General features: G+C 45.3%; 1 protein-coding gene across 1 annotated transcript; it reads left to right on the top strand.

Annotated features, from left to right (window-relative positions):
- Nucleotides 1-2,810: 2,810 nt before the first annotated feature.
- On the top strand, nucleotides 2,811-13,280 carry LOC308292902 (high-affinity choline transporter 1-like; the record flags this gene model as incomplete). The annotated part of the gene is made up of 7 exons (XM_080735325.1): nucleotides 2,811-2,826; nucleotides 7,934-8,089; nucleotides 8,694-8,842; nucleotides 9,200-9,352; nucleotides 10,129-10,282; nucleotides 12,217-12,434; nucleotides 12,654-13,280. 7 exons carry the CDS (start codon nucleotides 2,811-2,813, stop codon nucleotides 13,278-13,280), a joined length of 1,473 nt encoding a protein of 490 aa, XP_080591451.1.
- Nucleotides 13,281-14,745: the final 1,465 nt, after the last annotated feature.

The raw sequence follows: 14,745 nt of genomic DNA on the forward strand, positions 1-14,745 counted from the left end.
CTATTTACTCTATGGTGGGAAGCTTACGCATGCGCACTTGCGCACGCATGGAGCCTGTTCTCATTCCTAGCTAGCCTCTGCTGCTCTTCAGCCCGTCCGCGGACGGGCAGGAGAGCAGCAGAGCCTCGATAAGAATGAGAACAGGCTCCATGCGACGCCACTTCCGGTCTGCGGCGAGTTCAAAGTGTGACGTAACTCTCTTATATACACTCTGAGGCCTACATAAGAAGATACAGAGAGGCTAAGTATATTTAGGTACTTGTGACAAGTCTTGCACCTAATGCATGACAAAATGGTAAATGGTGCATTTATATAGTGCCTTTATCTTTATAAGACACTATACTATACTGGTATTCCAGTGCAAGGATAGCTCTGCATGGAGACTCTATGTGGGTGTGTCTCAGGTCCTGCTCTGTCCGTCCTATAGGCTAAGGGTTAGGGTTAGGGCTTCTGCATATTTACTGTAGTTCACCATACATCCATCATTCACCTGGTTATTTGATCCATCTGCATTTTTAGCGGTGTGCATTATTGACACGGTAAGTTAGCAAAATGTAATGTAGTTATAGTTGTGTTTTATATATTTATAATATATATAATATAATAGCTATTCTTTTACCTTCTCTGACTTGGAAGTTTAAATCGACATATGAATGTAATTCTGCTTTTCAATGGGAATGGAGTGGTCCATTCTCCATAAAAAATATAAAGGCAAAACAGGGAAGAAAAACAAATCTATAGGCCTATATATATTCTTTTTACTTAGCATCGTTTCTTTTTGTAATGCTTCTTTTATTGACAATCTGTATGTATGAATGTATGGCAAATGTATGGCACGGTGCCATGGCAATAGCCCGAAGGTTCATTAGTCCGAATTTGTTAAGAATACTATGCCTAACCCTAACCTCAGTAACCCTAACTAAATTCGGACTAATGAACCTTCGGACTAATGAACCTTCGGACTTATGGGCAGTCCCCGTATGGCACACATTTATTTTGGGATTAATAAAGTGTCTGTCTGTCTACAGTGTGACAATGGCTCTAGACATAGGTGGGTTGGTAGGACTGTTGGTCTTCTATGCTCTGATCCTGGCAATGGGCATCTGGGCCTCTAAGAAATCCAGAGCGGAGGAGAAGAAATGTGTGGGCTCCAGGACTCACGTCACCATACTAGGGGGACGCAACATCAGCCTTTGGATTGGAGTCTTCACAATGACAGGTAAGGACGTCTAAGTTGTGTTTGTTTTTTGTCGGAACGCATGGAACACCATGGGCATATACGGGTGAAACAGTGCCCACATTTTTGACATCTCTGAAACCACCGCCTGTACTGGGCATGCGTCGTTCCATCTGCATTTGTAGCAGTGTGCTACATAGTTTTGTACCCATAAAGTACAAAACTATGGCACCACCTTTACTAATAACTAATTAAGGTGTGTGTGTGTGTGTGTGTGTGTGTGTGTGTGTGTGTGTGTGTGTGTGTGCGTGCGTGCGTGCGTGCGTGTGTGCGTGGGATCAGCTACCTGGGTCGGAGGAGGCTACATTTTGGGAACTGCCGAGGCTGTCTACACTCCCTCTCGTGGTCTTATCTGGGCCTTAGCACCCTTTGCCTTTTTATTCACTTTCATCATAGGTAAGAAACATGATTCTTGTTCATTCCAAATTCAATGAAAAGCATCCTGACATTTATTACATTTTATATTGACATGTCTTATATTCAAACTGGCTGGCATGTAGGTGGAGGTCACAAAATTGTCATTGATTGGAGTGCTTAAATGATGGGGGTAGGATGTAGCGTGTGGAAGGTAAACTTTATTCCTTTCCCTTCCCCAGCTGACCAGGCGGAGACAGTATAGGGAGAGTACCCTAGGGGACAAGGGGAGAACACGCAAACTCCACACAGAAAGGCCCTTTAGCCAACCCTGAAGAAATAGACTCCTCAATGTCAATTATAAGTTTTTAATGACAAAGATGAAGAAGCCCGCCTTGTCCGCTGGGCCTAGGGTCGGGGTGGGGCTCACCTGTGGGCCTTTCTTTAAGCGCTGGAACGACGACATGGCCGACAGGGCCGAGGATGGGAGAGCATTACGAGCCATCTCTTTGTTCTCGACAAGTGCAACTACGTCGTTAACTGGCAATTTCAGAATGTCAGGTGTTCCCAGCGCCTCGCGGCGTATGTCAGAGTCATAAATCCCATTAAGTGGAACATCGCGGATAATGTGGTCGGTATAGTCCACGGCCGCGCCACACCCACATACCGCAACGTAGGCAGGCAAATGTCTCTGCTCTCCCCCGCACCCTGGCAGTGAAGGCACGGAAGGTCTCGTTGCATTCCTGGCGAAACTGAAGCAGTTTGGTGCACAGTACACATGTGGCGACTGGAATGAGTGCTAGAGAACGCATGGCGGCGATGAGATCCTGCAGAGTCCCTGACGTGACGGTGGGATTGGCTTTAAGCAGGCTGTCACCAAGTTCGGGCCCAGCGCACTGGAATAGCTGGAAAGGGGCCTGGGCAGCTCCAATGCCCGAGCCGGTGCAGAAGATGTCCCAACGACGGATGAACACGTTCCATTCCTCGATGGACACACAGTTTTGGGCCCAGAGGGGTCGGGGCCTGGGCCGGGGCGGCCATGACAGATGGCGCACTCTGATGGGCAAGTCCATGATTTGTCAACAGAGCAATGGCGAGAGCTTCTGACACGTCGCCAGTCTGGAAACCGCAGTCAGGCACGAAGCATCCAACGACAACCATGGCTTCTTCATGAAGAAATAGACTCCTCAATGTCAATTATACGTTTTTAATGACAAAGATGAAGAAGCCCTGCGGTAAAAACAAAAACACAAAAAGCATAGGCTGATGTTCACATGTAAATATAAGGACTAATAGTGAGGAGTGAGTAGTAAACAAAATATAGTAACAAGAACGGCATAGTTTAAAATATAACCAAAAAGAAAGCACACTTAAAATTAGTCCTAGAATGTCTGTACGGTCCCTATCCGCGGCGGTTAGCAGCTAATCTGCGCGGCACTAAAGTGTTGCGCGTTACTTGTGTACTCACCCAATAATGTATTCCTCAGCCTGGGAGAAAGACATTGTCCTATAGTGTCATATCCATTTGAAAGTTATGGATGAAAATGTGTACTTTGTAAAATATCGCCAGTTATCCATGAGCCAACACGGACGACTTTCCGACCGGACGAGGGGCCCTGAATGACGGCTGGACTGAATATATCATAACTTCCTTCCCACAAGCGCACTGGGCACACAATTGACAGGTGCTTGTGATTGACGTGGGGTGATTGTGTGCCCGGCAAAGTTGCTGGAGCCATGCTCAAGCGACCTCTCACTGGGGGGGGTGAGACTCTCACTGTCTCACCCCCCCCCCCCCCCCCCCCCCCCGCACGCAACACACCTGTCAGTGACCTGTTAGCACACACCTGTCAAGCAGGTGTACTTAATTGTACTTAAGTACAGTACTTAAGGTAACCATCAAGGATGCCTACAAAGCGGTCCAACGGGCCCCACTTTGGGAGATCTGACCACCATGCGGTGCTACTACTACCTGCCTACAAGCAGAGGATGAAGAGCGAGCAACCCAGGGTGAGGTCTGTACAGTGCTGGTCCACAGATAATGTATCTAAACTCCAGGGCTGCTTTGAAGCGACAGAATGGTCCATCTTCAAAGACTCAGCCACAAGTTTGGATAACTATGCTGACACTGTCACCAGCTATGTTAAATTCTGTGTGGAAAATTGCATCCCAGCGCGAACCGTTCGCTCCTATCCCAACGAGAAGCCGTGGATGAACCAGGATACTCGTCTGAAGTTGAGGGAGCGCCGAGCCGCTTTTCAATCTGGGGACGAGGAACGGTACAAAAAATCCAGATACGACCTGAGGAGGGCGATCAGAGACGCTAAGAGACAATATAGGGACAAACTGGAGAACAACTATAGTGGCTGTGACGCACGGCGTATGTGGAGAGGGCTGCAGGCGATTACGGATTACAAACCGAAGCCGGCTGTTATTAACACCTCGGACTCTCTACCAGACGAATTGAATAACTTTTTCGCCCGCTTTGAATCTCACAACACGGACCCAGTTACACCGGTGCGGGGTACACCCGGTGCGGTGGAGCTGCAGGTGACACAACGAGATGTGAGTAAAACTTTTAAAAGCGTTGGGACTCATAAGGCGGCCGGTCCTGATGGGATTGCCTCACGTGTCCTTAAGTTGTGTTTTGACCAGCTTTCGGGAGTCTTTACTGACATTTTCAATATGTCCCTGTCATTGTGTGTGGTGCCGTTGTGTTTCAAGGAAACCATAATTGTACCCATAGCAAAGAAAAATCCTGTCACCTGTCTTAATGATTATCGCCCTGTGGCTTTGACCTCTGTTCTTATGAAGTGTCTGGAAAAAATGGTTATATCACATATAACGCACATTATCCCTGCCAATACTGATCCATTACAGTTTGCATACTGTGCTAATAGATCAGTCGATGATGCTATTTCTCTCGCACTACACATTGCCTTGAAACATCTGGAGAATAAGAACTCTTATGTCAGACTACTCTTCATAGATTATAGCTCTGCCTTTAACACGATTGTACCATCTAAGCTTGTGTTGAAACTCAGAGGTCTTGGTCTGGGCAGTAGTATCTGCAACTGGCTGTTTGACTTTTTGACAGGCAGGCCACAATCTGTACGAATAGGGAACAAGCATTCATCTAAGATATTGACCAGGACTGGAGCGCCCCAGGGCTGTTGCCTCAGTCCCTTGTTGTATAGTCTGTTCACCTATGACTGTGTTGCCAGGTGTGGAAATAATTCTATTCTCAAATTTGCAGATGACACCACGGTTATAGGACTAATATCCAACGATGATGAGAGGGCCTATAGGAGGGAAATTGAAGAGCTAACCCTATGGTGCCAGAATAACAATCTCTCTCTAAATGTTAGTAAAACAAAAGAGATCATCGTTGACTTTAGGAAATCTGAAGTCAATCACAGTCCCGTAACCATAAATGGTTCACCTGTAGACATAGTGGACAGTTTCAAATTCCTGGGTGTTCACATAACAAACTCACTCACATGGTCTCAAAACAGCGAAGGTATCCTTAAGAAAGCGCAGCAGCGATTGTACTTTCTGCGGCGCCTCAGGAGATTTGGCCTAAGCACCAAGGCTCTTGTTAATTTCTATCGCTGTACCATAGAAAGTGTATTGACAGGATGCATAACAGTGTGGTTTGGTAACGTGACTGCTCAAGACAGTAAACAGTTACAGAGAATTGTGAAGAGAGCTGCCAAAATCATTGGCACAGAATTACCACAGCTACACACAATCTATAACACACGCTGTAAGAAAAAGACAGAGAACATCTTAAAGGACAGCTGTCATCCCGCCCATTCCCTGTTCTATCTCCTCCCTTCAAAAAAACGTTACCAGAGCATCAAATCTCACACCACCCGTTTCAGTAATAGTTTTTATGCTCAAGCAATCAGGCTGCTTAACGAAGAGATGGAAGCGAGACGTAGGTAGTCATGTACAATATACGCAGTTTTTAAACTGTACACTGTCACACTGTATGGTTGTTTTGTTGTTTTTTGGGTTGTCCTGGGTGACCTGTTGTTGTCGTATTGTTTTGTGTGCAATAAGGCTGAGAGTGCTCTTGGCACAAGCATTTCATTGTTTGTCTGTACTTGTATGGATACGCATTTGACTAATAAACCGAACCTGAACCTGAACCTGAACCTGAAATGTTTACTTACACCACTGCCCACCCGTTTAGCTGTGTTTCTCATCCAACAATTGCACGATCTTTTCAAGTTACACTTTATTGTAAAGGTGACTAATCAATGATAATAACTATATAAAATACAATACCAACTGCTGGTATTATTGAAGGGGAGAAATACTTTTACGTTTCTGTCCGTTTTGTGTTTCCTGTGTTTCCATAAAAAATGTTGTTGGTTTTTATGTCCAGTGACACATGTCCAGGACAGACCTCAGACGCGCCTCCTCCAGGGGCATCACAAGGGGGAGGGGGAGGGGGGACTGAGTTACAAATTATTTTATAGCTTTAGCTATTGAAAAATAGCAGATATAAAAGTTCACAGTGCGGCACCGAGTGCAGCGCTGTGAGCTTGTATATCTGCTATTTTTTTGCAAGTTGTGAAAATGTGTGCAAATCTTGAATATATGTATTTTTTAAGCGAACATTTGTAATGCAAATTTTGCTTCTGGGGGGACCCTGGAACTAAATATTTTGAGATAGAGGACCATGGCCAAACACATATCATTTTGGGGGTCCTTCACATGAAAAAGTTTGAGCACCACTGACATAGAAATAGGTTTTTCAAAAAACCTTTGAAGGATTTGAAATATTCAAAGATCTACAAGCTCGCAGCGCTGCACTCGGTGCCGCGCTGTGAGCTTGTATCTGCTATTTTTCAATAGTTAACGCACAAAATAATGTGTTCCCAGGCTAAATGGGTTAAACCCAGGGTTCGAGTTATGTGTTGGCCAATGGGGGCTTAGCCCCCATAGATAAAGTCTGGGACCCCATAGTCAAAAACCCCTATGGGGTCTCTTTTTTTTCCCAAGTGTTTTTTTTTTTTTTTTTTTTTCTCCCCTGCGCTCTCTGGCTCTCATCAACACAAACGTAACCTCTCAGTGGCATGTAGGTGCTATTTGGCTACTATTTTCCAGGACAATTTCAAAATAAACATGTTGAATGATCGATTGTATAGATGAAAAAAATAAAATATAGACTCTTGTTTTGAAATGCGCTTCTGTGCAGAGAGGAAATGGCTTTCATAGGACGAGCCTTTAACGGTCGTCCACTCTGTCGTCAGTGCGTATCTTGCGCCCTGATGGACTCGTGGTGAAATTAACAACACAGGCATAAAGGAATATAACAAAACACCAAGACAAGACCATGTAGGCTATAAAGGCATTAAACATCGTCCTGCTCGTCTCATCGTCACTCAGTCAACAATTGGTGAGTGAGTCGTGGCTATATTAGAGTTGGAGTAATGATGGATGCTATGCTGCTAGCTAACACTGTTTTGGCTAGCGTTGTGGACACATTGTATGGGTCCTGAAAATAGCAGATCTAGAAGTTCACAACGCAGCGCGAAGCGACTCCTTGTGAGCTTGTAGATCGGCTATTTTCACTTCTACTTGTTTGGATTTAGTTTCTCTTGGTTCACGGGCTAAAACGTTTGGGAAGCAATACCATAATGCTTGCTGTAGTAGAACAGTGGTGTAAAATTAAGTAGATAACTGAAAAGCTTTTGGAACTGAATGATTATATGATACTGGTGTTGTCTGTCTGTTGGAGTGTTGGTACCAAGAATTCCATCTACTATAACTATATAGACTATCTTGCTGGCTGGTGCATGTGGAAAGGGGCAAAGGGAAAGTGTAGTGTGCCGTTCCCGATTTTTTAGCAAAAAAAACCCAGCGGAAACCCGAATAAAATGCGATAAAAACGCGATCAAAACCGCAAAAAAACGCCAATTTCGCGCGCGTGCATGACCCCCCCCCCCCCATGTAGGGCCCCCATAGCTCTGGGAGTATAACTCGAACACTGGTTAAACCCCCTCCCCCATGAAGAACATTCATGAGGGCCTCGCAGGGAGTCCTTGTACCCAGGGCCCAGATTTTGGTGCGACACCCCTGGTTGCAACCGCATGGCCTTAGACATTTCTGTTACATAAGTGTTTTAATTTGGCTGTGCATTTCTTTTAAGTCTGCGGCAGTGTTCTTCTCCGATGTTAGCCTTTCTCTTTGCCAGCACTGTCATGACCATGAACATGGATTATCCTCCAATCATTGGCATTGTTGTTGTCTGGTGTTAGAAACATCTTCTACCGCAGGTGTTTGGTGTGCACCCGTGTTTCAAATCATACTCATGCTTTGTCCCAACAGGAGGCTTGTTCTTTGCCAAGCCAATGAGGTCACAGAGGTTTGTGACAATGATGGATCCTTTTCATCGTCGTTATGGCAACAGTATCACCACCATCCTTCTGCTTCCCATTCTGATATGTGACCTGCTTTGGGCGGCCTGGATCTTGGTAGCCTTGGGTTAGTGATCATTTGTGTACTCTGAGTATACCGACTATCCATATTTTAATGTCCTGTTGTTCTGACGCGGGGGAACGCTAACCTGCGGATGCGGGTGACGGCTACCCTGTCGCCCCTGGTGAACACTAGTAGAGAAAGGTATCTGCAATAAAGCAGACAGCCCGCAACACTCCAAGTTAGATGAAGGCTTTTAGGTGCACGGCTCAAAGAAGCATAATGAGAAAGAAGTAGTCGCCAGCACTCAAGGAATATCCTTTTTACATGATTTTATTTACCTCAATGGACAGTGTACGGACGCGTTTCGGCCCTTCGGCCTTCTTCAGCGTTGCATGCAACGCTGAAGAAGGCCGAAGGGCCGATAAAATCATGTAAAAAGGATATTCCTTGAGTCCTGGTGAACACTAACCTGCTCTGAATTAGTCTTGGCTGTGTTTAGGGAGCATCATCAACACCCCCGTACTGCCCAAAATCTATAACCTTTTTTAACCTTGTGTCCCACATTAGAATGAAACAATGAGAATATCTTTACGAGGTATATAGGCTACATCACTTTACAATGGTACATTCAACCGTTCAAACACTGATGTATTGTGCATTTTTACAGGTGGGACAGTCAGTGTGATCCTTGATCTTCCTTCGTCCTACTCCATCATCGTGTCTGCAGCCGTTGCCGTCATCTACACACTACTGGGAGGGTTTTATTCGGTTGCCTACACTGATGTCATCCAGCTCGTGATCATCTTCATCAGCATGGTGAATACTGCCGATTGCAAACAGCCTCAGCAGTCAACGTCACTTCGGGGTCTAGGTTGGAGAGGCTTATTGTCTATATCAGCCAATGTGCTAGACCCCTGGGGGACGGAATGCTGAGGTGGAGTGCAACAACTGCCATCAGCTCCCAGTACTTACCGCACGGCTTGGATGCGACTACTGGAAATATACTACCCTTTATATGATTTGCCTAATAAGGACAAGACTAAAATTACTTTTGATGCAGTTTTTCAAATGTATGTATATTTTTTTATTTACATGTAATCTTTCTTTCTTTCTTTCTTTCTTTCTTTCTTTTCTTTCTTTCTTTCTTTCTTTCTTTCTTTCATCTCTCTCCAGTGGCTCTGTGTTCCCTTCCTGTTTCTCAACCCATCGTCGTCATCATCATCATCATCATCTAATGTCACGCTTACACCTTTACAATACCCTTCCTGGCTGGGTGAGCTGAAGATGGAGGATGCTGGAAAATGGATGGATGAATTAGTCTCATTGGTTTGTTGTTGCTTTTTTAGTATCTGCTTGTGTTTTTTGTATTATTTTATTCTATACGATTTTTGTAACCCACTTTTTTCACCCATTCCATTGTCAATTGTCTAATGTAATCCGAGGCGCTACACTCCCTCTGCCAACCTGGGGAGAGCAACGGACTGACCTCCTGCTTCCTTCAATGCACGAGGACTCCAAGCAGCTTCTTATCACCTGACAGGGGGGAGTTTCCAGTTGGTCGTAGCGCTGGAAGGACAGGCTCTACTAATAACTATTTAATGCTGATCCCGCGTATACTCGCAAAATATTAGACGAGTTCCGGAGTGCTGATCCCGCATATACTCGCGCTATATACTGTATATAGTAGGCTAAATGTGGCACGACTTACCGTGAGGTCCGGGCTATCCATCTGGCACTGGTGAACTCTGCGATTTGTTTACATCGCACGTCCACGTGCACGCAAATGCCGCGCTTCCATACAAAACAATGGATCTTGACATCTTTGCACTTCATTTACTCGAAAAAAAAAAATACTTTTGATGCCAAGGCTGGCAGGTTTACTTGCTAAAATAGCACAAGCATAGAGGCAGCCATCTTCTCGATTTCCTGGCGCTCTGTGCAATTAACCCTTTCATGTCTGGGGCATTAAATGAGTTAAGGTGTGTGTGTGTGTGTGTGTGTGTGTGTGTGTGTGTGTGTGTGTGTGTGTGTGTGTGTGTGTGTGTGTGTGTGTGTGTGTGTGTGTGTGTGTGTGTGTGTGTGTGTGTGTATGCATGATGCAGTCTCTGGGAGGACTGTGCTACCAGGCCTTCTACCAGAGGATCCTTTCGGCTGCATCAACTGCTCAGGCTCAGATCACCTGCTTCGCTGCAGCTCTGCCATGTCTCATCTTGGGAATTCCCTCAGTCATCATAGGAGCAGTGGCTTCCACTGCAGGTACGTTATGAAAGCACACATTGATTACACACACTGTTAAAGAATGGCAGTGGGCTGTATTTTGAGTGTCTAGTACCAGCTGCTATGCCTTAACTTAACACCCACAGAGCCAAACTCGTTCAGTAACAGGATAAGGCCACTGGAGGTCGCTGTGCCAAAAATCTGTTATCCCGTTGAATAACGACATAAAGGGTTAACTGTGCAGCGTGCAGCTGCGCGCATGCTATGTGCCCTGTGAAAGACCCTGGTCCATACGTCATACCGTGGCTCGCACAGAAACAAAATGGAGGATCTAGGCTGCATACACTTCCATTCTATGCTGAAACATAAAAACAGCTTTATCTATGAATAAGGTGCAAAGAACACCAAGGAAGCAGAGATCTGCCTGTTTTCACGGCGACACTTTACCGCGATGGTCGGCCCCGGTTTGGATTTTAGTTTCGCGAGCGTTTGTAAACAAATGGATTATCTTCCTCAATCGTCAGTGGACACTCACGTGCACACGCACGAAGCTTCCGAGGCTCTTCAAAATAAAGCGTAAGTGAACGGCGCAGCAGCAACAGCTAGAAATGTTAGAAACCTTGGCTTCCGTTGTGTTAAAGGCCTGTCCATACTGTCTCCGACCACCAAACCCTTCGTCGGAGAGACTTTCCGACGTGCAGCTTTCCGAACTCTAATTAGCGGTAAAGCTTTTCAGTATGGACAGGCCTAGCTTAAAGGCCCACTTCACCTCTGGGACAACCCTATCTTATTTTATTGTTGTACATGCTGAAATACCAAAATATCTAAAAACACAGATTGAACACAAAAAATAACTCAGGATTGTGTTGATCGTGTCCCAAACAACAATAAAATAAGATCGGGTTGTCCCAGAGGTGAAGTGGCCCTTTAAGTTAAGACATAAGAAATGGTACTTCAGACAATCAAAATAGAGCCCAAGATCTTAAAGCTATACTGTGTAAGTTGCTCAACTGGTGGTCTGTAGCAGTATAGCAAACCGCGGTCGCGCTTGCTTTTTTCGTCCGTTTTTCGCTCGCGGACCGGGCCGTCAGACCACCGCGTCCGCCTCGCCGAGACGCTTTCAATGAGGTCTCCCGTGTCCTTCTACGAGCAGCGGTTGGGGAGTTACATGCTAGACTCCTCCAGTGTAAACACTGCAGTGTACTTCCTGAAGGCGTGTTTCCTAAACCCACCAGAGAGCCCGGCAGTGTATGTTCTGTGCTGTGATTGGCCGGCAGTGTATAACCCTCGCTGTGATTGGCCGGTAGTGTGATGACGCAATTTTTCCGTGAAAACCGGTCCCGGGCAGGGATCATAGAAAACATATAAAGAGAAGGCTTTAGAAGCTGAAAACTAGACCAGGTCACCTGGTTGTGCCAGACCCGCAATGAAAAGTAGTATGGCACTGAACTAACACATGAACACACAGGATTTTATAGTCTCAGCAACAAAGCGTAGTGAGCTTGTAGATCGGCTGTTTTGACTAGTATGGCACTGAACTAACACATGAACACACAGGATTGTATAGGCTGAGCAGCTGGAAATGTTTGTGAGCTTGTAGATGGGCTGAGGAATTTATAGTGTCAGCAGCTCGTCAGCCAACTCAACTCAGCTGGTCCTGTACAGGTGACGGCACTCAAGGCAATCAGAGGAAAAGAGGGACCGACCGACCGACCGACAGACAAAGCCTTATGTAGGCCGACCCCCTGGGTCTGGCAATAACGGAGTGGGGGTTCTAAAACTTTAGCGATTTAACAGCTAGGACCATTTTAAGATTTGTTTTATAAAAAAAGTTACATGGTATAACTTTAAGTCTTTATTTCCTAATTGTTGTCATCATGATGATCAATGATAAAAAACATATATTTTGTCAACGTACTGCCCTCTGCTGGTCCTTGTATGAGACACAAACATGTTGAAGTTGATCTTCTCAGACTGGAACCAGACAGAGTACGGTCTTCCACCTCCGTTTGAGCGTGGGGAGGCAGGGAATGTGCTGCCGCTGGCCCTGCAAAACTTCACCCCATACTTTGTGTCGGTGTTGGGTATCGGAGCCATAAGTGCCGCTGCCATGTCTTCCACGGACTCGGTCCTGCTTTCCATTGCCTCCCTGTTCACTCATAATATCTACAAGAACCTTCTCCGGAAACAGGTTTGAAAATTGTGGACAGTATCATGTGCTTAATTGTCTCTGCGAATGAGCTAATGTGTGCACGTTTGTGTTTGTCTTTGTGTAGGTACGTAACCATTTACTGTGTCTCTATGCATGTGTGTGTGCACTTGTTTTTATGTGTATTTGTGTATGTGCATGCGTGGTGAGGCGAGGTGAGCTGAAAATGATTTAATGAGTCTTTTTCCATTCTCTCTCCAGGCATCAGACAGGGAGTGTGCATGGGTGATCCGCATAAGTGTTCTGCTGGCAGGCTTGGCTGGCACAGGTCTGGCCTTCTCCGGGGAAGGTGTCCTGTCTCTCTGGCTGCTGATTTCAGACCTGCAGATCTGCATGATATTTCCCCAGATCGTCTGTGTCCTGCATTTTAGCCGTGCCAATGGTTACGGTGCAGCTGCCGGCCTCATCCTGGGGAGCTTGCTGAGACTTCTGTGTGGGGAACCCATCCTCCACCTCCCCCCTGTCCTGCTGTTCCCTGGTTGGAAGGAGGATGAGCTAACAGGGGATATCCTCCAGAAGTTTCCCTTCAGGACGTTGATAATGTTGCTAACCTTGCTCGTCATCGTCTCATGCTCTTTGCTGGCACGTCTTGTCTTCGCCTGCCACATGCTGCCTCGTTCCTGGGACCTCCTTGGTGTCTTGAGGGAGGATGGGGATGTAAACGGAGTGAAGAGAGAGGATGTAGACTTACCCGCAACTGCTGACAATTTGCCCGACCCACAACCCGCGACCCCAACCCCAGGTGACCCCAGAGGTGGAGACCTGAGATTAGACCCTGCTAAACTCATACCATGTGAGGACCAATGTTTGAACAGCACCGCTTTCTGAGCAGAATTGGCCCACGCAGAGATGAACATCTCCCATTTTCTTCTTAATGTGAGAATGTCTTCCTATCAATGCTGATTCTTTCGTGCTCCTGAATTATTACATTTTACAACTCAGACAATTTAGGCTCTGCAGTCTTTCTGGTTCATTATGGCCCATAATGTTGTTTGATTGGTTTGGCAGCACAGTTGAACTGGAAACACATGTGACACCTACATAATTATTATGTCAAATTCTTTTATTATTTTGTCCTGCCTTTATTCAATAGCGCAGTGAGAGAAACAGGAAACAGCTAAAGAGTTGGGGAGGCGTTATTGTTATTGTATATCAAATACAACAATAAGACAAACCCATCAAATGCCTACAGACAGACACAAAAATATTTCATGTTTTCTTTTTTTTTATATAGTACTATCAGGGTAAGAATGTCATGGTGGCCATAATGAATACCATGACCACTATGCCTTATGCATCTCAAAACTATTTACCTCAAAAAACTACCTCACTATGTAAATTCCTTTGAACGAATAAAATGTAATGTTAATACAATATAGATTATACAATTGGGGTGGTTTCATTTGGTCCGCGTGCTCTTCTATTCATGGGTTGCATTTGTAGTCCTACACCAGCCATGTTGAGGACCAACACAGGTGTTCTGATTGGCGTAGAACATTAGTTCTATGCCAATCAGACAAACTGAAACACCTGTGTTGGTCCTCAAGATGGCCGTTTAGGACTACAAATGCAACCCATGAATTAAGACATTTATGGTATCAAAGGTCATGTCTCACCACAGAATCTGATACAATTTATGTTACCTGATCACGGTCAAGATTACATTTATCCCCTGAGCAAGCAAGGCAGGCTCTATTAGCCCAATGGTAAAGATTCCAGCACTTGCCCAGGAAACCCGGGTTCGAATCTGGGATAGAATCAGGTTTTAACTGTATTACTACACAGGGAGTTTCAGTGAGGGACAATGCTGCCTTCTAGAGGGGATTAGCAGTAATGCAGTAAACTTTCACATGATCACACATGCTGTAAGCCTACTGTATGTGTTTATGTTTAGATATATTACTACATATCTGGGTAAGGTTTCAGTCTGATCCGGCCACCTATGACTTACTCTACTCTGTCAAAAGTTAAATATTAAACAGAAGCAAACAGACATCATTTAGGGTAAAATACTCATTCCACACCCTTAAAATTAAAGCCATCGGATATGAATGCATGGGAAAGGGTTATTTTATTAGGGGCCAAGCCTGAAATAATAGTGTAATTGTGTAATTGTATAATAGGTAAGAGGGAGTAGAAATGGGTGAGGGTGGGTTAAAGTGGGTGCAGATGGGTGAAAGTGGGTGGAGGTGGGTGGGTGTGCATAGAAGTGGATGAAAGTGGATGGAGGTGCAGGGTCGTCTTCTTTCTCTCATGTTCAATCTTCCATGTTTCTATAGCTTACAGTGCATAT

This window comes from Nannobrachium achirus (genome assembly GCF_963921795.1).
Source record: "Nannobrachium achirus genome assembly, chromosome: 10".
NCBI classification, from domain to species: Eukaryota; Metazoa; Chordata; class Actinopteri; order Myctophiformes; family Myctophidae; genus Nannobrachium; species Nannobrachium achirus.